This window comes from Ambystoma mexicanum, chromosome 1p, assembly GCF_040938575.1.
Source record: "Ambystoma mexicanum isolate Mex_15411 chromosome 1p, UKY_AmexF1_1, whole genome shotgun sequence".
NCBI lineage: Eukaryota > Metazoa > Chordata > Amphibia > Caudata > Ambystomatidae > Ambystoma > Ambystoma mexicanum.
The window spans coordinates 630,256,937-630,280,002 of NC_090921.1; the positions used below are offsets into that span (position 1 = coordinate 630,256,937).

The 23,066-nt window shown below is 43.5% G+C and overlaps 1 protein-coding gene across 2 annotated transcripts; it reads right to left on the reverse strand.

The window, feature by feature from the left end:
• Positions 1-298: 298 nt before the first annotated feature.
• On the reverse strand, positions 299-22,833 carry LOC138577468 (serum amyloid P-component-like). 2 transcript variants are annotated; one of them, XM_069649629.1, is made up of 3 exons: positions 22,621-22,833; positions 4,226-4,297; positions 299-3,562 (listed from the first exon to the last, which is right to left on the reverse strand). In XM_069649629.1, the coding sequence occupies exons 2-3, from the start codon at positions 4,281-4,283 to the stop codon at positions 2,904-2,906; spliced, it is 717 nt and encodes a 238-aa protein (XP_069505730.1). In that variant the 5' UTR covers positions 4,284-4,297; positions 22,621-22,833; the 3' UTR covers positions 299-2,903. The 2 variants fall into 2 exon arrangements, with proteins under 2 accessions (XP_069505730.1, XP_069505729.1); XM_069649628.1 differs by lacking the exon at positions 22,621-22,833 and adding an exon at positions 19,616-20,281.
• Between the last annotated feature and the right edge of the window lie 233 nt (positions 22,834-23,066).

The window sequence follows — 23,066 nt, forward strand, 5'->3', positions numbered from 1 at the left end:
AGAAGAGTAGAGCATATGATCATTCTGCAAGCTGTAACCCCTATAGTGACTGCTCTCATATCTGTCTCTTTCTTCCCCAGACTGTGTGACTTTATACCAAATTTTTCAAGGAAAGTGCTATAAAATGCACCATTTCAACCCATTATAAGCAGGGAGAACTCTCCTAACCCCATTTGTTTAATTCGGACTTCCTCACTGAACTCCATCATTCCCGCATATTAAGCGCATTTTGGCTCCTACAGTTCAAAAATTTACCAGCCGCAGCAGGAAACCCCAAAAACAAGAAACAAAGGAGGCATTCTGCAAACAGTTCTACTTTATTAGCATCTATTGGGAGGTGCAATGACTCATTGCGCAAACACACAAGGAATCAACCATTGGAAAAACTGTACAGAAGTGCTAGATGTATTCATCGATAGATGACAGAGAGAGGAAACTAGATAATGATGGTCTGGCACATCTCCCTGGGAAGGGACAGGGCAGGAAACCAACACCCAGTTCTGAGTCCAACCCAGATATAAACAGATTGAATGGGGTGTCTGCCTATCAAATGTGAATTAAAAATCTGAAGTGAAAGTGACGCCCAAGTAATTTGAGAGGCTGCTGACGTGTGTGCTCTGCTATAATCTCTGTTTTCTGTCGGGAAGAAGCAATGTCTTGCACTCCCTATGTAAATTCAAACACGAAAAACGGGAGATTTCTAAATCTATCACTTCACTATAATTTACACTAAGAGGTTGTCAGAGGAGATGGAAGAAGAACTACTCTAAAGTGGAAAGGGCCACCAAAAGTGGTCTGTTTACCATTAAAACCTTTACTGGCTTTAAGCAAACTGCCACATTCTGCTTAACCTTCAGTGTTGCCTCCACAAGGCCATGTTGACTACGGGTTCCTGTGATTTGGTGGAGTTTGAAAGGACTCCAAGATCTTCCCATGTTGGCCTCATAAAAACATCCAGGAGTGGTTACAACAGCATCACTTTGCTATGCACCCAATCACATCAGGCTCAGGATTCTGATTACAGTGTGACTTTGTCTCTCCAGTCTTACGTTAGCCAAAAGAAGGAGGAGAAACATGACAACACAGCTGCACGCCAACTTGCAAAATCACTCTTTCCACAATCACTATCAACCAGGCTTTTGCTGATGCCATTCACCTAAGGTGAGCATGGGATCACGCTTTGCCATTTGCCGACAATCGCGCTCTTTCCATGCTGACACTTCTCTGTCTGATGTCACTTTTGACATGGCGGACCAACATACTATATTGGATATAGTCATTAGCAGGAACATCTGAACAGATCATAAACTGATACCCTTCCATCTTAACCAAAACAGAACTGCTAGTCTAGGTTACCATGCCCCCCACTCTCCTCACCGAGCAATGATGTCCCCAAATCTTGCACCTCATGCTGCACATCAACATCAAACCTGATGACTTTTAGAAATCAAATTAAGACTTTACCATTTACATTTTCTGGCCCTTCCGAATGGGTATCACGTCGCTAGCATGGACGCCTGATGGATCTACTCAAGGAGCAGGGATCATCTTATACAGTTACACTAATTCCCCCCACAGCTGCCATACATATCTCTACAGGCCGTACAAAGACCAAAAAAACTGCCCCTGTCTCCAAAACCTGACCTGAATTACAAACTTGTATAATATCCACTGCTTCAAAGTCAATGTCTAAAAGACAGAAATCTTCCTCCTGGGCCCCACACACATTTTCCACAGGCTGGTAAACCCTCTTCCCAGCACCCCCCTTTTTCAGGGAACCAGATCACATCCAGAACATGTGCCCAACATCTGCCTGGGACTATGGCAGGATCCTGCATGCAAAATGCAATTGGCGGTAAATAATTTGTTCTTCCAGTTCATCTCAAATTTACCCCTTCATGTTAAAGGAGAAAACCATATGATAGCAATGATCACCATCAATGCACACTGACAGTGCGGCGATGCCTTCTATGCTGGACTCACAGCATACAAAATGCCAAAAGCCCAAAGGCTCCACAAGAACCAGAGCGGGACTCATTTCATACCTAAAACATCATCTGAGGCATCAGACCTAGGACATGTCCAGGGGCTTCCAGTGGAAGCTCGAATCAGCGTCAAGGTCTTCAGTCTTATGTTCAAATGCACCAACCACTTAAGCACAATCTACATGAAAAGAATGCACAGGCACCTACCCACTCCATCACAAAGGCCTACAAACTTTAACATCCTCGCAGTTCCAAGAGCCACAATCAGATACAATGCAGATGTGTTCTTCTTGGTGATCACCCCCCCTTGTGCCCCCGTCCCAAGAGACCAAAGAACAGTCCAATACCTCATGCACTTCCAGGCAGCCCTCAAGCCACTTATTATAATGTTCTCGGGAACCCCATAGCGCTGCTGCATGACACCCATGACTCAGGGACTGTTGACTCTCCATCCATTACACTGAAGGTGATCCGTACCACTGCTCAAATGAAGATTTCACCTCCCATGCCAAGCAAGTTACCTCCGCCTTCAGTTTGTGCAGCACCAGGAAGTGGCATATTTTGAAGTTAATGGAACACAAATAGAATCAACAGAAATACACAGCTGAAAGGAATTCAATACTTTCTGAGGTTATGCCTAACACTCTCTGCGAGGTCAGAAGTGCAGTAGAGCAGCCCATGATTATTGAAGGGCAATTGTTAATTGGAACACCTAATATACCGGGCACTGGGGTGATAGCCTATTTCCGGTTTGATTTGTAGTGTTAAGATGCACATAATATAGCAGACCCCTCCAAAACAAAGCCACCCTATTTGCTATCTTGATTGCAAGGTTGCAGAAAGCAATGCTGGAAAACTTTACTGCGGACTATATAGCATATCTACCCGAACTTGCTGAGGATCGCCCTCTTTATTTTCCTATATTTTGCATTGGCACACTGTTAATGCCTGTTCCTCACAGACACTCTTCTGCACTGGTTCTATGAGGACATCTCCATTTATTTCAAAGGGAAGGTCCCTCCAGCTGATGACGTTGCCATTGAGGTGTTTGTTATTAAGGAAGACCTGCTGTATATCAGCGGGCGACAAGACATGATCCCACACATGCACATCACTTATTTCACCCACAAATGATTGACTCTTGTCAAAGGAACCACCAAAAGAGTCCTGCTCTTGCCCAAGTATCACTTTGAGAGGAGTTTGTATAGCGGCCCCTCGCTTCATGACTTTTCTGGCTAGTGGTTTCCCATTGAGCCATAGTTGAGTCACCCCACTTGAAGAATCCCAGGTGCCGCATATGTGCCTCCTCTCCAGTGCATTCAGTGTGGCCCTAAATCGCATTTCTTGGCCATCTACATAGATGGCAATTACTCTTTCTGGATTAGTCAAGTGAAAGAGGACGAGAGCATTGTCTCTTTTCAGGCTATTCACAGAAAGGAGGCTGTAGTCCCGGGTCAGCTCTGTGAACGCGCGCAGGCAGACGGTGAAACTCTTCAACGGGACATTCAGTTCCTGGTTCAGGGTCACATAGTTGACGATTGATTCACTTGGGAAGAGAAACACCTGGCCATCCATGTCTGTGAAGAAAGACGAGAAACCTGAACATTGGATCCCAATAAAGAGAAGCACATGTGGCACAACAGGTATCCAGGAGGTTTTCCCACATACTATGGGATTTATTTATTCTGTGTGTGGGACAGTGCCGATGTGCTGCCATTAGGCCCTTTCATAGCGCTTTACAACTATGGAGAGAGTACAAGGAGTGAGAACAGACGGGGCGACTGAACAGTGAGGACAGGCTGGCAAAATTGAAGCATTGAAAGGTGCAATGGAATGGGGGTGTAAGAAAAGTGGCGACACAGGGAGTACATATCATGATACAGAGAGTGGGAGGAAGGGGCACGGATAGAGCAGTTTTGATAGGGTGAGCGGGTGAAGGAGACGCACAGGTGCAATGGAAGAAAGGATGGAGTGAGTGAGATAAGGGGGGGAGGAAGGGGGAAGTTAAAGGTATATTTATGTTCAGTAATTTGCATAGCATCAATATGTAAATGCCAGCCACTGCACACTTGTGGCAATGCGCAGATGAAGAAAATCAAAAAGCATGGCAGGATTCTGGATCACAAGATGGGCGCAGCAGTCACAAAAAGGCCAAATCTGCTTTATAACCCACTCCCTCAGCTGAACATTTGGCAGGGTGTTGTGTTGAGGCAACAAAGCGAGTGCTTTGAAACACTTACTTGTGGCTTGGCAAACAGCTCCCAGGATGCTGATAAGGAAGAGAAAGCACAGAGCCATGTTCTCGCCTGTTTCTGAAACGTGAACCAGAAACCTAATTAATATCATTCCCTAGGGATAGGGAAAGCAGATGTTTGTGAACAAGAGTACACACTGTAACATTGTTACTGAACTTCCAGATTATAAAGTAAGGGTTATTAGGATGAGTTTACGGCCACCTAAAAGAAGAAACTATTACATTAGAGCACAGATAGGGAGAAATGGCATATGAGGAGGAACACAAAGCTTGAGGGGGCTATTTGGTTATTTGGCCACCCATTGACTGCCCATGGCCATGCTAATCGCTATGGCCATTCTCACCCAGTTCCTGCCCCCACCCCCACACACCTAAAACACCTCCTCATGGCAACTCTTTTAGCTTGATTTAATCAAACCTTACCATCAAACCTTGCACTCAAAGTGCCTGCCAGTTTTTTTTCAAAGCAGTCTTCTGACAGTTAATGACTTTTTTGGGGTTGTAAACATGCTACTGCTGTTATATAAATGTCTGAACTAGGGATGCCTTCAGACACTCCATTTCTAAGCACTATGGACTCATTACGAGGTTGACAGAATGGGTTTACCGGTACCGGTAATGGTGCCGGTGCCAGTAAACCCATTCCGCCCTATTACGAGGTTCCCTTGCGGGACCCGCTCAGAACGTCTGGTTAGACCAGACGTCCTTTGTGGGTCCTGCAAGGGGACCAGGGAGCTAATAAGGGGCCCGTTGTGAACAGGCCCGTTATTAGCTCCATCCCCATTCCCATTGAGCCCTATGTGGGCTCAAATTAAAATGGGGATTGTTTTTTTGAATGATCAATTACTGGGCCATCCAAGGTTGGAATGACCCAGTAATTCTTCATTCAAGGAACCCGGACACCATATAGCACCATGGCTACCTCCAAACTTGTAATAAGGCCCTGAAGTCCGGTTAAAGCAAGCACTGTCAAACCCAACAGTTTCAGCTTGTGTATAAGTATAAAGCATTTACCAGTAACTCAGGATCTCACACCATTTTGCACATTCTACCATCAATAGCCAGTTAAAAGCACTATAGCAGTGCCAAGTGCCTTTCTCATGACTACACAAAAACCCAAACGGTTGGCATTGCCAGTGCTTGTTATCTTATTCTCCCAGTGACTGCTCTGTGGGATAAGAAATTAAGAGGATACAGGTGGGACCCAAAAAGACAGAAAACAATATTTGATGGAGTGCCTAAGTACTGTCTAGCCCGACCTAAGATTTGCAACTAGCTAAGTAACCTTTAAGATCGGTGTACACGATTCTGCCATGCTTAGATAGGGATGTACAGCATTGGGTGATCACCCCATTACAAATACATGGTTGAATTAAGGTCTACCAAAGTTAGGCAACCAAATTACATACTATCAAAAGCTAGCCTGTCAATGTGTGGCCTTTAAAATGACTTTGGTGGAGTGTTGGACAAGCATTGGACCTGTGACGACCCTGCTACCCTGCTGCTACTGTTGAGTAGCTTTTCTTTCTCTACTGCTAAGGTGGGGTGGCGGCCCCTGCTGCGTGAGATGCCTCTTGAGAAGGGCAGTGGATTCAAAAGTAGAGAAGCTTTCTGCTTACCTCAGAAAGAGGCCTCCTTTGACTTCAAACAGAGGAAAAACAAATACAGACCAAAATCTTTAAAATCACTTAGGCAAAGTCCTCCCTATCAGAGTCTTGAATCGCCTGTTTACATGGATGCAGTGGAAAGTCCATTAACGCCAAAAAAAACAGTTTTATGGCAAATCAGACCCCAAATAATTGCCGGGAGAGCAACAAAAGTGGAGAAGCTAACCTCCAAAATTTTATTGACATCACACAAAAAAATAAATTGAGCCCATACAAGAAAGGAAAAACGGGTGGTTTGGAAAAGGGAAAGAAACAACCACCCATACAAAAACCCACAAACACTTTGCTACAAGAAAAAGAAAAGACAATAAGCAAGATAAACAATGGCGTAAGCGGATCACAGAAACAAGCATTTTCCCAAAAGACCATACCCCGAGCCAATTCACTATCAGAGGTGAAATCAATAAGATGGCATTTCAAAAAGAAAGACCTCCCAATTTCATTGAAACATAACACCAACCAGGAAGAGCCGAAAATGGACCCCAAAAAACAGCAAGAGAAAATGGAAATGTCGGATCACGACTTCCTCTTAGCTTCTGGGAGATGTGAGCAAATAATTTCCACCTGAAGAATGGCCAGCATTAGAAAAAAGTGCCAACAGAAATACAATGGCCACAGCGATTGGTGGAAATAGAAGTGCTCTTGTATTAGACATCAACAAACAAAACCAAAAACAACTACAAGCTCCTAATGAAGTGATTGTCCAAAACAAAACAAGGATATTTTCCCATTATTTAACGTGGAAAATATAAACGATCAAAAAAGGCAAGAAATACGAGCAAGGCCAAATAAACCTTTAGAAAAACAAAATAAAAGACAAAAGGTGGCTTAGGAGAATCCAAATAAAAAGACTAAAAACCTGCCAATTCAAAAATGTGTGACAAATGAAGGAACATGACAGTTCATCCGAAACTTGAAACCTCTAGGAAAAGAGACTACGACCCTCATTCTAAAAACAAATGTAAACAAAAAAAAAAAAGAAGAGGTCTTAGAACAAAAGAAACAAGAACGAGAATATGTTGAGCTAGAAACGAAGCAAGAAAGCTCCATAAGTGACTGCAATGACCATGAAGTATTACTACTCTTGTCAGCATATGAGGACAAAAGCTCACGAGAGATAGAGGAGCAGGATGTCGAAGAAAAAGCGTATAGGAAAAATAGCTCAATCAATGAAGACCTGGAATGTATGGAAACAACATCACCGATATTCTGTACATTACAAGAAAAAAGACATCAGCTAGAGGCAAAGAATGAAATAGAAAAAAAGAACCGCATCCCATTCAAAGTAATGATAGACCAGTCTAACCAAGGCCGGGAAAGAAGGAGAACACATTCCATCAGGAGCTTGCAATCAAAATAAGTACAGAAACAATTGGAAAAGAAAGACACAAGGAGCGATAAGAACAAACAGAAGCCAGAGGAAAACAAGTGCAATACATATAAAGTATGAATGGAGAGAGTCTTAAGAGCAAATGACGGCTTTATCCTAAGCAGATCAAACTTAATGAAGCTACTGCACAATGTGTCACAACTGAGAGTCATTGAACCAAAGGACATCAGAATGATGGCTCTTCCTAAAGAAGATGAAATGGATAGAATCTGCATTCATCTAAACTCAAAGGCAGTAATGAATTTAGTATGACTGGCCGTGGATGAACTCCGAGTACTTGGCTTTGACTTTAAGATGGAAGGATCACATCAGAGCGAACAAGAAACAAAACAGAATGCACCAAAGAAAAAAAGTCTTGAAAAATCAAAGTACTCATCAGTGGAGTTAATCGCAGAGGAAACTGATCATAGACCCATAAGGTTTTCTCCAACAGTGTCACTTCGCATGAGAATTAAAGGTAATGAGGAGAAGATGTCAGATGCTCAAAAAAACAACAGCGCACATGTAATGGAAACAAAAATCGATATGGAAAAACCATGGGGCTGGTTAACTGAAATGTTGACTACAAAGAGAAAATGCTAGATCGAAGGTCGAGAGCCGCCAGAAACAATCCGATTTGCCTCTTGGAATACACAAGTATTTCTTCATCTAATTGAAAACTTAAATGAGGAAGTACTAACAGCCGACATCATCTGCATCCAAGAGTGCTGGCCACAAGAATCCCCATGTATACACGGTGACTCATGCTTCCTGAATAAAGCTTATAAAGAAACAAAAAGCGGACCCTCTGCAGGCCTTTTAACAATTATAAAGAACAACTATAGCGGAAACATAGTACGTCTGATACAACCATCTCCTCTTATACAAATAATAATCATGCAACAGGAAGTAGATGGACGAAATAAACAAAAGGAACAAAACACCCAAATAATGTTCAATCTATATTGGAACATAAAGGCCAAGGATGGAGAAGCACTAGTGGAAACAGTTACTAAATATATAGATATGTTGAGATCTGAATACCAAAGCCCGGCCATAATTTAGTGTGCAGATCTAAATATAGACTGCAGCAACAGCAAAAATGCACAGGTAAATACCACAAGTCATAATCAACAAAAACAGTAATGTTCTCAAAAATGGCTGATTGAGATGTAGAACCGTGATCTCTTACAAGTAAATCGTAATGTAAATGGAGATCTAGAGGGAAATCCCACATGGGCATCCCATAACGCAAGTTCAACATTGGACTATTTCTTTGTCGATCGTGAAACTTTTGGCAAAATAACATCCCTAAAAATCGTATCAACAACAAGCAGCAATCATAGAATCCTAATTCTCTCATGTTTAGTCCCAGTTACACATCAAAAAAGTGATAAGGAATTAAGAAAAACTTGAACAACCTAAGTCAATGCGAATAATGGTCTAAACAGACTGAGATTGTCAACAAAATCAATCCCAACATTAGTAAAATCAATAGAAAAATGGGAAACAACAACAGGAAATGATGTGGAGTATGAAGCTTGCCTCACAATTTTCCGGGAAGCCAATGGATCAAACAGAAGGGACACAAAACTATTACGTACAAATTTGACTCCGAAATAGCGGGACTAAAATGTCAGCTAGCTAAAGACTTGAGAGCTTTGAAAAAACAGATCATCAACTGTGTGAAAGCAAAAAGAAAGACACTAAAAAAGTATATTGCAACTGGGCCAAATCACACAGAGCATTACTCTTTCAAAAGGATTCAGAAAATATGCTGATGGCAATCCGCAAGAAACATGCCAAATTTCTGTGGACTCTGCTAAACCAAAAAGGCAAGCCTCAAGTCGAAGAACTACTCAACCCCATTCATGAAGCAAAATGGAAGCAATACTTTCAAGAGAAATATAACTGAGGCCGTGGAAGATGCTTTAAAACAAGAAATAACTAATGAAACGGGATGGGATATGAAATTCAAGAAAAAGCAAAATCCTGTTATTGATTTCAAAAACAAGCAGATCAAGAGCACCAGGGCCTGATAGCCTGATGAATAAAACTCTAAAGCAGGCCCCAGAAGTCTGGGCAGACATGTGTCTAGTACTCTTGACAAGAATTTTAAAGAGAGGACACATACCAGAATCATGGACAACATCGATAACCATTCCCATGCATAATAAAGGAGACAGGGCGTGTCCCGAGAATTACTGCCCAATATCTCTTCTGGACATGATAGGCAAACTTTTTGCTGGTATACTCCTAAAAAGATTAAAAGAATGGTTAATAAGCTCAGGGAATTACGATCACAGGCAAGCGGGTTTTGTAAAAAATGTAGATTGTAGTTTAAACCTACTAATTCTCAACCTACTAAAAGCAAAAACCATTCAAGAAAACCAAAAAATGTTTATTGCTTCAATAGACATGGATGCAGCCTTCGACAGAGTAGACCGACAAACTCTGTGGTCAAAGATGACAGAAAAAGGCTACCCGCCAGATGTGATAAAAGCCATGAAAGCTCTGCACACAAATACATCGATGCAAGTGAGATTGGACCAAAAAGGAAATCTATCTGGTGCAATTGCAACAAAGAGAGGGCTAAAACAAGGCTGCCCGCTAGCGTCCATACTTTATAACTTCCATATCCTAGAAGTGAAAGAGTGTCTGGAACCGTCGAGACCGAGCTCGCCAAAAATAGGCAAAACCAAAATAGGTTATCTCCTATATGCAGATGACCTAATAGTGATGGACAAAACTCCAATCCGCTTACAGAAAAATTTGAGAGCTCTAAACACATATGTGAAAGAAATCAAACAAAGAAATAAATCCGGAAAAATCAGCAATAACGATAATCAAAAAGTCAGGTCCAATGGCAAAAAGATCATTCAAATGGCACATAGATAAAAAAGCAATAACAATAGTGAAAAGTACAAAATATCTGGGAGCGATCATAAGTGCCAACTGGAGTGACCAGCTTTGGAATGACCATTTCCAGCATAAAATGGACCAATTATCAGCACAGGCCCTAATATTGAAAAGCAAGTTTTGCAAATTCTCAATACGCCCGATCGTGGAATTCTACAATGCGAAAGTAATTCCATCTATTACATACGCAGGTGAAACAGCCCGGAGAATCCCGTGGGAAACCTGGGACAGATTTGAGGGCAGATTCTGGCGCAAAATCTTGAGAATCCCGTCCTGCGTACCAATAAGCATAATACGACATGAACTGGGACTACATTCAATGCAAGTCTGAATTGTCTGGAAAGCTCTTGCCACCTTCGGAAAGATAATTTTGTTCAACTATCCACCACAATACTTAATATTGAAAAAAGAAACAGAAAAAATGCCTTTCTGGCCACTAGTTGAATGGAAGACTAAATGTAAGGAGATATTGCAAAACATGAATGTAACAACTGAAGCCCTGTGCAAACAGCCATAGAAAGTGAAAACACTCCTGTTGTCAGTTGATTGGGCAGAAACAGAACGTGCGCGAGCAGCTTCGAATTTCCACACTTTGTCCTCTAAGATGGCTAGATTTCCACAGACTTTGCCAGGATATCTAGAAAAAAGCACCAGCCAGAACCATAGAGATCCAGTAATGCGCTTGGCTTGAATATCTTAAGAACAAAAATCAATCGGCTGAAATACGACCTGGTAAAGGAAAAAGGATGTCGATTACGCAAACAAGACAAAGAATCAACACAACACTTGATTCTGTTTTGTCCAGAACTAAGAACAGAAAGGGGACGCCTATTACAACCAATATTAATGCCAACATGTGATCTAGACCCAGACTTATGGTGGTCAGTGGTGTACGACGAGCCAAGAGGCTTGGGAATGTATCTGGAAATAATGCGAAAGAGGCTGAGCCAATCCTCAAGAACAATCAAATAATGGACCTGTTACAATGGAATTTTACTAGGCAAATGTAAAACACATAGCCAAACCAGGATTGAAATTGATGAAGGAAAAGAAAAGGAGGAAGTGTTTGGCTTGTGTTTGTGAAAGTAGGAACATTTCTTTCAAAAGCAAAAGTTTGTATTTTTTTACGCTGAAAGCTTTAAAATAAAAATGTTTTTAAAAATGACTTCACAATCATTTGAGACCTGGTCAACCTGAGCACTTTAACAACTATTGTGTTGCTTTTGACATTTGCATTTGTCAGCATCACTCTAAACCTGTGAGGCATTTATTATTGACTAGTGGAAAAGCCTGTGTACATGGGCATATGTGCATAAAGGAAAACATTTTCAGTGTGTAAATATATTATGTGTTGTATTCTAACGTAATTTATGTTAATAGAAACACAATTGTTTGTAAAGGTTCTTGATCCTTTTATGTGGAGGAGTAGTAACCTCAAACAAAATCTCCCAGAATCTGTTGAAACTTCAACATAGTAATACGCACAATTGTTGTATCTGCTCCTCATTGTCTTGGATTCCACTTATGGGTTTCCCATTCAAATATATAATGTTGTGGGATGCCAGAGTAATACAATTCATGTACAGCATGATTAAAAGTCGGCATGATCTCATAAAATAAGTAAATTGAAATCAAACAAAGTTTAAAACGTACATGAAGAATATTATTGATATAATAATGCATACAAAGAAATATTACAATGAGTAATTTCATAATACATAAGTACATTGAAAAATAGAGTTATTTATTTTGTTAGAGAAATAGTGCTTAATGAAATAAATTTCTGTTTATATGTTTTTTTTTAATGTACATATTTTCTTAGTGTAAGCAAGTTAAACTATGCTGTTAAAGTGATATTCCTGTCATGGGCCTTTTCTGCAGCTAATTGCATGTTATCATTGTTGAAATACACATTCTGTTCCCCTGGAAGACAAACTTGAAGTTTTATTGTTGCATGCATAAGACAACAGCTCCCTCTAGCAGTGATAACAGGCAAAGTGAGCAGGACAGCTTCAGACAAACAAACATCTGGCCTTTTATTATATAGTATATCATTATTTGCAACTGATCTGGGTCAGTGAATTGTAAGCAAACTCTCCTGTTAACCAATTACATTGCTCACAACTTGGCCATGCAGAAGACATGCAAGCCCTATCACTTGCCAAGGGATGGAAGGCCATGTCATCATGGCACTTAACGTAATTGCCAGTGAGGCAATGCAGTGATAAAACAAAGCCAGAGTTAAGAAGGAAGCAGCTCAGGTATAAATGTATCAACAACCGTGAGGTTTTCACATATAGCTCCATTGGTTGGGTGATTTTCCATAAAGTGAGTGTAACTTTTGTAGTCACAGATTTAAAGCGTTAAGGTATGCTAGAGAGGTAGCTGTTTTTTTGGCTTGAGTCATATTAGTATTTCCCATTGGTAACTATAATTAACTATACATTTTAAAGGAACACCAACAAATCAATGGGATTTCCACCGAGCATATTTTTAAGAAATGTCTTAAAATAATGCATTTTATGACACATTTATTTTCAAAAATGAGGTAAGAAGCCAGACAATGTAGAAATGTTTTGATGTTCAAGCGGTTTTCTAAGTTCACACATGAAACAAATCAATATGCTACCACTTCATCAACAGTAGGTGGCAATTTCCAGTCCACTTTGCATGATGCGTGTGCCCACAATAAATGCCAGCATGGCCATGGCAAAACACACTTATGTTGGTTGTGCCCAATAACGATGTGAGAAGACATTGTTATACTGGATGTGACAGTATTGCCTCTATAAGAAAACACTGATGTTTGCTGTTACCTATAATATCAATATCGCCACTGCAAGGTGTTTTCATGCTGGCTGAACCAATACACCAGTATTTCCAGTGTAAAAATATTCTCATGTTGGCTGTGTTATATATTGCCAGTATTGCCACTGTACAAAGATATTATTATGTTGGCTATGCCAGCATTGCCACTGTAGAACACCATTGCCATGCTGAGTGTGCAAATAAATGGTCAATATTGCCACTGTAAGTGCTCACTCAATTTGGCTGTGGCAAGCAATGCCAATATTGCCACTGTAAGAAGCTTTATTTAATTCTAGAGTTGCCAATATATGCCAGTAATTTCACTATTACAACACACTCATGTTGCTTCTGCACAATTATGCCAGTACTGCTAATGTAACATTGTTGTGCTGGTTGCACCAAAATATGCAATGATTGCCATAAAAACACATTCATGTTGACTGTGCCTAGTAATGCCACTATTTCCAATAGAAGAAATAGAAGAAGTTCATTTGCTAATAGTCCAATATTGCCACTGTAAGAAGATGTGTCCATGCTGGATGTGCTAAGATATACCAGCATTGGCCTACAATGTTTTATTTTTCTCAGTGCCCAAGCTATGCCACTATTGCCACTGTTCAACATTGTCATTCTGTGTTCAAAATATGCCCTTCGTATTGACATTTTGAAATGTTTTCATACCCTCTATCCCCAAAAGTGACTGTAATGCCACTATAAACCACTTTCCTGTGGTATGTGTTTTTCCCATGGCAAGCAACAGGTCTGCTTCCCCTGCCAAACACATTTGAGGGGACATAACCCTAACACGATCCATGGAAACCTTGTCAAAAATCAGACACACTCACTAACTCAGGCATACTCATTCAAACGTCCTCAAGCACACATAATATGAACGTACATAGTTACTCCACACACACACACTCACTTTCATTCACTCACACTCACACATGCATGCACCTTCATTCATGTAAACTGTCTCATACACATAATCTGTATATTTACCACTCCTTTCATGAGGGAATGTTTTCTCTCTCCATCTAAAACTGAACATCTCATTATTGTAGATGAGTGTGGTTGTTTAATAGCAAAATTGCTCACGCCAAATGTCATTTTTCTATGATTTGAATTGGGAATATGCTATGCACTTGCACTTTTAGGGTGAATGATGTTGGACTTTTATACTGTGCTGTTGTGATATTTATTACTTTGCAATGAATTGTATATGTTCTTGTATTGTGTTGCGTTATACCTGGCTTTTATGGTGTGCTGCCGAAATAAAGTATTTCACTGCTTAATACATGTTTTTAAAATACCTTTGCTCAGGCAATGGCATGAAAGATCTGACCTCTTCAGGACCTCCTACAGACCCTCAAGTGGCACCAGGCGCAGGACTCAGCAGGTCAGGGATTTGGAGAGTTGCTTCCTCAGTCACTCTCCTTGCTCACGAATTAGAGTAGCGGTTAAGGGCCACCATTTTTAACCTGCCCCAGCTGAAGAAGGAGAGAAGGAGCCTTCGGACTCTGGAAGCAACTCAAGATCTTCCTTTTCGCTTCCGCTTTCTCTCTTCCTCTCTCCTGTTGATGCACCTGACTGCTCTGTGAACTGATAACCTAGTTACCCTCTGAACTCTGGCCCAGGCTCCTACATGTCCAGTTGCACTTGCACTGCCTCTGGGCTCTCCAGTAGGGTCTGTATCTGCTAGCCTACAGTCCCTTCTCTCTGCACTTATGAACCCCCCCGCTGGCTGCACTTGTGGGTTAACTGCACTTCCCCCTTCCCCTGCCACCTGGCACTTCTCTCCTTCCCTTTTCCCCGCACATGCACGATCTGAATGACACAAGGCCTAGTAAGATCGTTATTGTGTCCTCCCTTGTTTCCCCCCTCCTTGTTTTGTCTGGCCTACAAACACTTGTGTACAGGTGCATTATAAATGCCACATCATTTCATATCATATCATTGTGCTCAACAGGCCTGATTTTCCAGTGTCAATTGGGCACAGTGAAGTCCATGACTTCACAGCAGGTCAGAGGTTGTGCAGCAGCTGACGCCCCTGGCCATTGCACAATGCTGTGCTGAGCATTAGTAATACTAGTCTTTGTATTGGCAACAGTACATTTAAATTATTGATTATGGAGCGAGAAAAAGACACTGCCGAGGTTGCAACAAAAAAAACTCTTTTAAGGAACCGAAAGATTCTGAAAATTGGAGGTGTAATGAATATGCACCCCCTGTTGTTTAGACACCAATAGTATATTGTGGTGCCTGTAATAATTTGTGCATGAAAACACCTCTAAACGTTGATGATAGTTACTTGTTATCATATCTATAGATGCCCATGTGGCTAAAAGGGGTAAGGGCTATTCTCTTATAGATCAAAAAAAGTGAAACTTGCTTTGTTCAAAATGGAATCCCCAATGAGTGTTGAGATTTCATTTCTTTCTGTTTTCATTTCTAACACATGATTTAATTGGATTGTGACTTTTTTGTCTCCTGCCTTCTAAAGCAATGTAGCATCCTGGCCAGTACTCCCTTTTCTTTCTCATCCGAGTCCTTATACAATGTGTAGAGTCTTCATCTAAGACATGTATACTTTGACAATGTCACTCTGTTCAGAACTTAACAGAAAGTGATGATCCAGACACTTTTAAACCCAGCCTGTATTCTCTTCTCTTAATTAAATTGCCCTACTGGGGCACTGACTACAGTCTTTCTTGCACAATTCTTCTGATCGTTCTCAATTGAATTAACAGTGACGATGATGATGGGGAAGACCAGCCCTACACATAAGCAGAGTACCAGTCACTAGAAAGAAGCAAACACTAAAAAAAATATATATGGAGTAAAAATTCTTGCAACAGAATACAGAGATAAAGAAGTTGACACTTAGAAGCCTGCCACCTCCTACCCGCAATTGGTGTAGGCAGGGTGAACCTGAAGACCTAGGCCCACCCGAATTAGCTTAAGGCCCAACATGAGTTCAGACCTGTTACTGACATTGATGCTAGTCAAGTACTGTTTCCTACAAATTTAGGATCCTCTTCCCCACAGGTGACACAGCTCGACTGCTCGTGCAAGGCTACAGTTCTTCCTGGGAAGCAGGGGTACCAAAGCGAGCTGTGAGCTTGAATCCAGCTTCCAATATGGCCCCCAGTCCCATGCAAGAGTAGGGGGTCCAGTGATGAAAACAACTGTGAGCTACTGCTGCAGTGAGAATAGAGAAGGAACTGATTCCCCTTTTGAAATTTCTGAAGTCTCTCACATGATTCGGAACATAACCGACCTGCCTTCCACCTCATGCGTTGCTCATGGCTGCAGCCCTGTGAAGTTGCAAGGAAAGACGAGGATGGAAGCAACATCTTGTGCCTCTGCTTGTGTTGACTTCCAATGTACACTCCAGCCAGCAGGAGCATGTGGGAACAGCAGTAGAAGGCCTGAGGGGCAGCGGGCAGCAAGGAGTTGATTATTCTCAAAGGGATTATCCAGAAACGAAACCCACATGCAGCCAAAAGGTTCCAGGAAAGTAGCCCAAATATAGTCCAACTCCCTCTGGCTGCGAAAAGAAAGATCACTACGCCATCCTAGCAAATGGTATAGAACTGATTGGGAGAAAAGTAGTTAAACAGCCCACTGTTGGATTACGTCGGCGTAATGGAACAAGAAATACATTTAGTGTTGTCATGCCAACCACAAAGTCAGCTTTCTGGTAACTTTTTACACGCTTTTCCTCCACATGTAAGAGCCACAGCTTTGCTTTTCCTAACATGCCCGTCCACTTTTGCAAGTCCCTCTCATGCAGCCCCTGACTCAGTTCCACTCCTGAGCCCCCACCTCCAACTGGCCAAGTGCAGCCCTGCCCTCTTGCCTGACTTTTCTTTACATCACAACTCTGTGAAGACCGAGATGTTGCTAGCACCTTCCTGCACTGCTGCTCACACAGCTCTCTTCTGCTCACTGTAGGATAATTCATTATAGTAAATGATGGTCCTAAGGAATGGTGTGGAAACTTCCCATTAGCCAATTCTTGATCTATTTGAGCCGGTACAGCTGCACCCGGCAGATACAGTCTGACACAGTTCCAAAACCCACCTCTGCATCTCCCGGCAGCACGTTGGGACAGGTTGCCTTACAACACAGCCAGTTCCCAGCAACCAGTCCAGGCATATTTCCTCCCCACAAAACAAATCCAGACAACAATAGCTTTATAGACCTTCCTTTAGGCCGTACCAGTGGATACAGGCTGATAAGCCTCTTTAAATGCCTTTGCTTGGGCCTTTAACACAGTTTTCAGGACCCCCTTGCTCCTGGTAAGGCTATGGGGCAGGAGCTACAAAGCTCAATTATAACCAAGGATCTGTGTTTTCTGTTTTTACAGATTTTTACACATAAATACAGACTAAATCGCTCATTCCTTTCAGTATTTATTTGCAAACATTTGATAAAAATAGAAATTCATGCCTCTTGGTTGGGTCTTTAAGTTGTCAAACATGCATTGCAGGGAGTGGCTGTGCAAAGCAATATAACAGAAGTGTTTAAAACGGAATTTCGTTACTTTTTTAAATTGCTTAAATGGTTGCAAATGTGCATCCCTTGGCTTGTTGGGCAAGAACACAGCTGTACATACTTCGCATTACAGGCATGCAAAAGCTAATGTGTTTTTGCATGTAAATACACATAGAAACTACTAGTTACAGCTTTTTTTTTTTTAATGATGAATACAGAAAAAATGACAACAAGCTAAATATGGATAAATACAGATGGAAATGGTGCAAAATAACTACCATAAATCCGGGAGCCTTAATTATAAACCTTAGAATGTTTAATGAGTGTTCTCATGCGACACTCTATGAACTCTGAGAGCCTTTATATACCTGGCACTTCCGATTGGCCAATATCCATATATATAGGAGCCTCTATGCCTCTCAAATGCCATATAGCCTGAAGATTAGCCAATGGGTGGCTATTGCCCCAGGGTGCGCTGCACTGACGGCATGCCTCTCAGCACGGTGCTCCCTCATCACCTTCTCTCAGCGCCACTCTCATCATGCCTAGGCCACACCTCACAGACGCATCCTGGGCATGTGGGAGGTGCGGGGATCTATAAAGATTGATGAAATGACCCATGTATGCTGACTGGTCCATGATGACAACTTTTTGATGTTGAAAAGAGGTGTTTACTTTTTCGAGGAACTATAAATTTTATGCATAACAACAAGCTGCATGCTTGTGTAAAACAATGAGCCTCATTTCGAATGTGGCGGCCAAGGAATGAACGGTGCCAGTAAGGGACCGGCACCGTTCATTGCGGGCCTCCTCATTACGAGTTCTGCAGCGGGTCCCGCTCTGGAAGCCTTGCCAGACCAGAAGTACAGAGCGGCACCCGCTAGCAGTACAGGATGCTAACAACGGGCTCGTCATTAACGGGCCCATTGTTAGCATCCTCCCCATTCCCATTGAGCCCAATGGGGCTCAATGGGAATGGGGACATACTGGGTCCCACGAAAGGGAATTACCGGGCCCTCCAAGGTCGGAATGGCCCGGTAAGTCTCCTTTTGCGGGACCCGGACCCAAGTTTGGGGGTAGCCATGCTGCTAAAAACGGCATGCCTACCTCCAAACTCGTAATGAGGTCCAATGACTACAAGAAGGTGATTGTATCATGTGGGTTTTTCAGAATCTATATATGGCTGGAAATTAATCTCAAGATGTCCCATGTCAGCTGTGAGTGAGATAATCAACCAGTCATCTCTTTTATGCTCACGTCATGCTTGGAGTCCTGTATTTGTTATAAATGCAGAAATGAAAAGTGACATGCACTAAAAATGCAAGGCTTGCAGAACATTATTTGAGAGCTAGTTTAAGCATGCTCTGCATTCATTTTGTGTGCAAATGACTTGCTCGGTAGAAGAGCAACATTTCCTTCTACTGAGTAAGTTTGATGCCAAAGGGCTTGGTAGACATTTAGAAAGATCTCTAGAGATGTGTGTGTAACCTACATGCCTATGTTCGAATTTTGGCAGGCCGGGTACTTTCTGCCTTTCATGCTTACTGTCAATAAAATGAGTGACATTTAGTTGAGTAAAACAGTAGCAAAGTGTGTAATATGCAACGCAATGAAGATACCCTATAAAAGATCACCTTGGACCAGATCTTCTGGAACGCACAAAAGCACCCCAATAAAATAAATGTATCTCGTTTCGGTTATGGGGGACCCAATCGTGAACCCAAATGTACAGGGTGTAAGCTCACTCTGTCGAGAAATAATTGCATCACCCCCTGATTGATTTCATTTTACATGATTTTGATATAAAAGGTTGCATTTTTTCTGCTGTGACCATTTTAATCATCCTTCTGCTTCCCACTATTCCTGTCAAAGCCAACCTCAGAAAACGTTCTGGAATATTCTTAGGCAGGTTTCTTCTGTCCGTCTGCTCCCACCTCGTCTGTTGTAAGGTAAGCGCAGCAGGGGGAATGCGCAGCAGGGGGAAAGCGCAGCAGTGGGGAATGCATAGCAGCTGCGGGATTCGTCTGTGCAGGACAGCACCGGGCTCTACACTGCACTACATAAAGGACCCACAGGCACGTAGGAGAGTCGCCAATAGCACGTGTACACTTACCTTTCAGATGCAAGCCACCAGTCTATGCTCAGTTCGAAGGATGCCTGTTAAAACAGGGCCCAGCCCCCCGCTTTATAGAGCCCCTTGTCATGCGGGGCTTGTCTCCTTAAGAGACAGCGTCGGTGTCACGTGAGCGGAACACGTGACGCGTGACGTGAGGGGGAGGGAGTTCGGGTGGTCAGTTTGAAAGTGGTAACGAAATAAAGAAGACGTATCCAAGAACCCTCGGTGTGCCTGTCCTTATTGTGTAGGCCCATCCGGGCCTAACAACTGGCGACGAGGCGTTTCCTCAGGCAGCTGAGTCCTCCCCCTCCTCCTCCTCGCCATAGGTGCCCATCCTGCTCCGCAGCCCACGCCAGACACCGCCGGCCTGCAAGCGCCCGCGTCCTCCTCCGCATCTGCTGCTCCACGACGATCCCGGCCCTGCTCTCAGCACACGCCCACGCGGCTCCGCACCAACGACGCGTGTTATAAAAAGCATGAACAATTCCACCGCCCGTGCTACATCAACAGGCCTGATCCCAGGCCCCGACTCGGTGTGCCTGTCCTTATTGTGTAGGCCCATCCGGGCCTAACACCCCTTGCAGTCAACGTGTAATGACAACCAATCCAAATTGGACCTGTCCGTCCAGGTTTGGCAATCCAACCTTTAGGTGTTGAAAGAACGGGAAATTGTTTTGGTACAGGAAGAGGAAGTGAACAGAACACTGAGCACGGGATTAGAAATATCCACTTGTAAACGGATTGACGTCACTCCACAGTGCTGCTGCCAACCTTAATGGAACATTTCCCAATACCCCTTCCTCCCCGCCCCCATCCAGCAACCCAAGGCAGCCTGGACTCGCCACTGCTCATTTGCATTTGCTGAAATTCTCATTTCCTTGTACCATAAAGAGTCAGAAAAGGTCGTGATATAATGGTTTGTAGAGGCGAAATACATCATTTGAGAGGGAATTCTGTATTGGCCGGAAAAGTCCAAATATACGTTTGACCTAATAAACGTTTGCCTCCCTCTCCCCCAAACAGGCTGCCCAGCCAAAGAGTGTCTCTGATACAGTCCACAGCATCGACACTCGCTCAGTGGGGTGTGCACAGAAAGATATGCCAGAAAGATGTGCTGAGGGTACTCGAAGGGACATAAAAATAGGAACGAGTAAAATGTTACTCAGAGAGAAATACAGTGCACAGAAAGCAGGGGTCTCGAAGTGCAGAAAACAATAATTTTGTTTTTGTATTTTAACGCATTTTCAATTTAGCATTGATGGAAGGGATGAGAAATTACAGCATGGGAGAGATTTGAGGGTAGTGCCGGGGGGGATGAGAGGAGCACTGTGGGGGGGAGGAATAAGAAATAAATGGCAAAACAAGTAAGAATACAAAATCCAATAGATGAAAGCTCGGCCAGCAACAACACGCAGGAGCATTGTACAACATTTGAAGGCAGGAGTGACAGTGCAAATGGGCAGAAGGAGTGACAGGGCAATGGGGCGGGAGCAGAGCAAAAATAGCACACGGGGGCTGATCAACAGCGCAAAGGTGGGCACAGGGACAGCCCAAGACCTAAGGAGCGTTCAGTATAAGGGCTGAGGTGGAGGACAGCGGAAGGGGGGAGGAGGAACAGCACAAAGGAGGGTGGAGGGACAGTGCAAAGGAGAGGAGCAACAGGGCAACACGGGAAGAGAGACAGTAGAAGGGGGAGGTAGGAAAGCGCAAAGGGGACAGCACAAAAGGAGGAGGAGGGCCAGTGCGAGGGGGTGAGGCGGGACAGCATAAAGGTGGAGGAGGGACATTGCAAGGGGGGATAGGCACAATAGCGCAAGGGGGAGGCGAAACAGCACAAGGGGAAGGAGAGACAGTGCAAGGGGAGGAACCGACAGTGCAAGGTGGAAGAAGTGACAGCCAAGACTGAAGAAGTGACAGCCAAGGCAGAAGGAACAACCGTACACGGGGTGGGGTGGAGGGACAGTGCCAGGGGGGAGGAGCAACAGGCAAGGAGGAGGTGCAACATCGTAAGGGCGAAGGAGGGACAGGACGGCGGGAAGAATCGACAGCGCAAGGGGAAGGAGCATCAGAGCAAAGGGGAAGTTGGAACAGTGCATGGAGAGGAGGGAGAGTACAAGGGGGTTAGGGGAAAAGCGCAAGGAGGGGAGGAGGGAAAGCGCAAGGGGGACAGAGCAAGGGGAGGAGGGCCAGCACAGGAGGATGAGGAAGGGAAGGAAAGACGAACAGTCCAAAGAAGAAAGGAGGGACAGCACAAGGAAGTGGGTGGGACAGCACAAGAGAGAAAAATGCAATTGCACAAGGCGGAAGGAGTGACAACGCAAGGAGGAAGGAGTGACAGCACAAGGGGGAAGGAGCGACAGTGCAAGAGGGAAGGAAGACAGTGCAAGAGCAAAGGAGCAACACAACAAAGGGGAAGGAGCAACAAAGCAAGGGGCATGTAGGCAGGTCGGCGCAAGGGAGGGAGAAGGGCCAGCGTAATGGGAAGGAAGAACAACGCAATGAAGATACCCTATAAAAGATCACCTTGGACCAGATCTTCTGGAACGCACAAAAGCACCCCAATAAAATAAATGTATCTCGTTTCGGTTATGGGGGCCCCAATCGTGGGCCCAAGTGTACAGGGTGGAAGCTCACTCTGTCGAGAAATAATTGCATCACCACCTGATTGATTTCATTTTACATGATTTTGATATAAAAGGTTGCATTTTTTCTGCTGTGACCATTTTAATCATCCTTCTGCTTCCCACTATTCCTGTCAAAGCCAACCTCAGAAAACGTTCTGGAATATTCTTAAGCAGGTTTCTTCTGTCCGTCTGCTCCCACCTCGTCTGTTGTAAGGTAAGAGCAGTAGGGGGAATGCGCAGCAGGGGGAAAGCGCAGCAGTGGGGAATGCATAGCAGCTGCGGGAATCGTCTGTGCAGGACAGCACCGGGCTCTACACTGCACTACATAAAGGACCCACAGGCACGTAGGAGAGTCGCCAATCGCACGTGTACACTTACCTTTCAGATGCAAGCCACCAGTCTATGCTCAGTTCGAAGGATGCCTGTTAAAATAGGGCCCAGCCCCCCGCTTTATAGAGCCCCTTGCAGTCAACGTGTAATGACAACCAATCCAAATTGGACCTGTCCGTCCAGGTTTGGCAATCCAACCTTTAGGTGTTGAAAGAACGGGAAATCGTTTTGGTACAGGAAGAGGAAGTCAACAGAACACTGAGCACGGGATTAGAAATATCCACTTGTAAACGGATTGACGTCACTCCACAGTGCTGCTGCCAACCTTAATGGAACATTTCCCAATACCCCTTCCACCCCGCCCCCATCCAGCACACCAAGGCAGCCTGGACTCGGCACTGCTCATTTGCAGTTGCTGAAATTCTCATTTCCTTGTACCATAAAGATTCAGAAAAGGTCGTGATATAATGGTTTGTAGAGGCGAAATACATCAT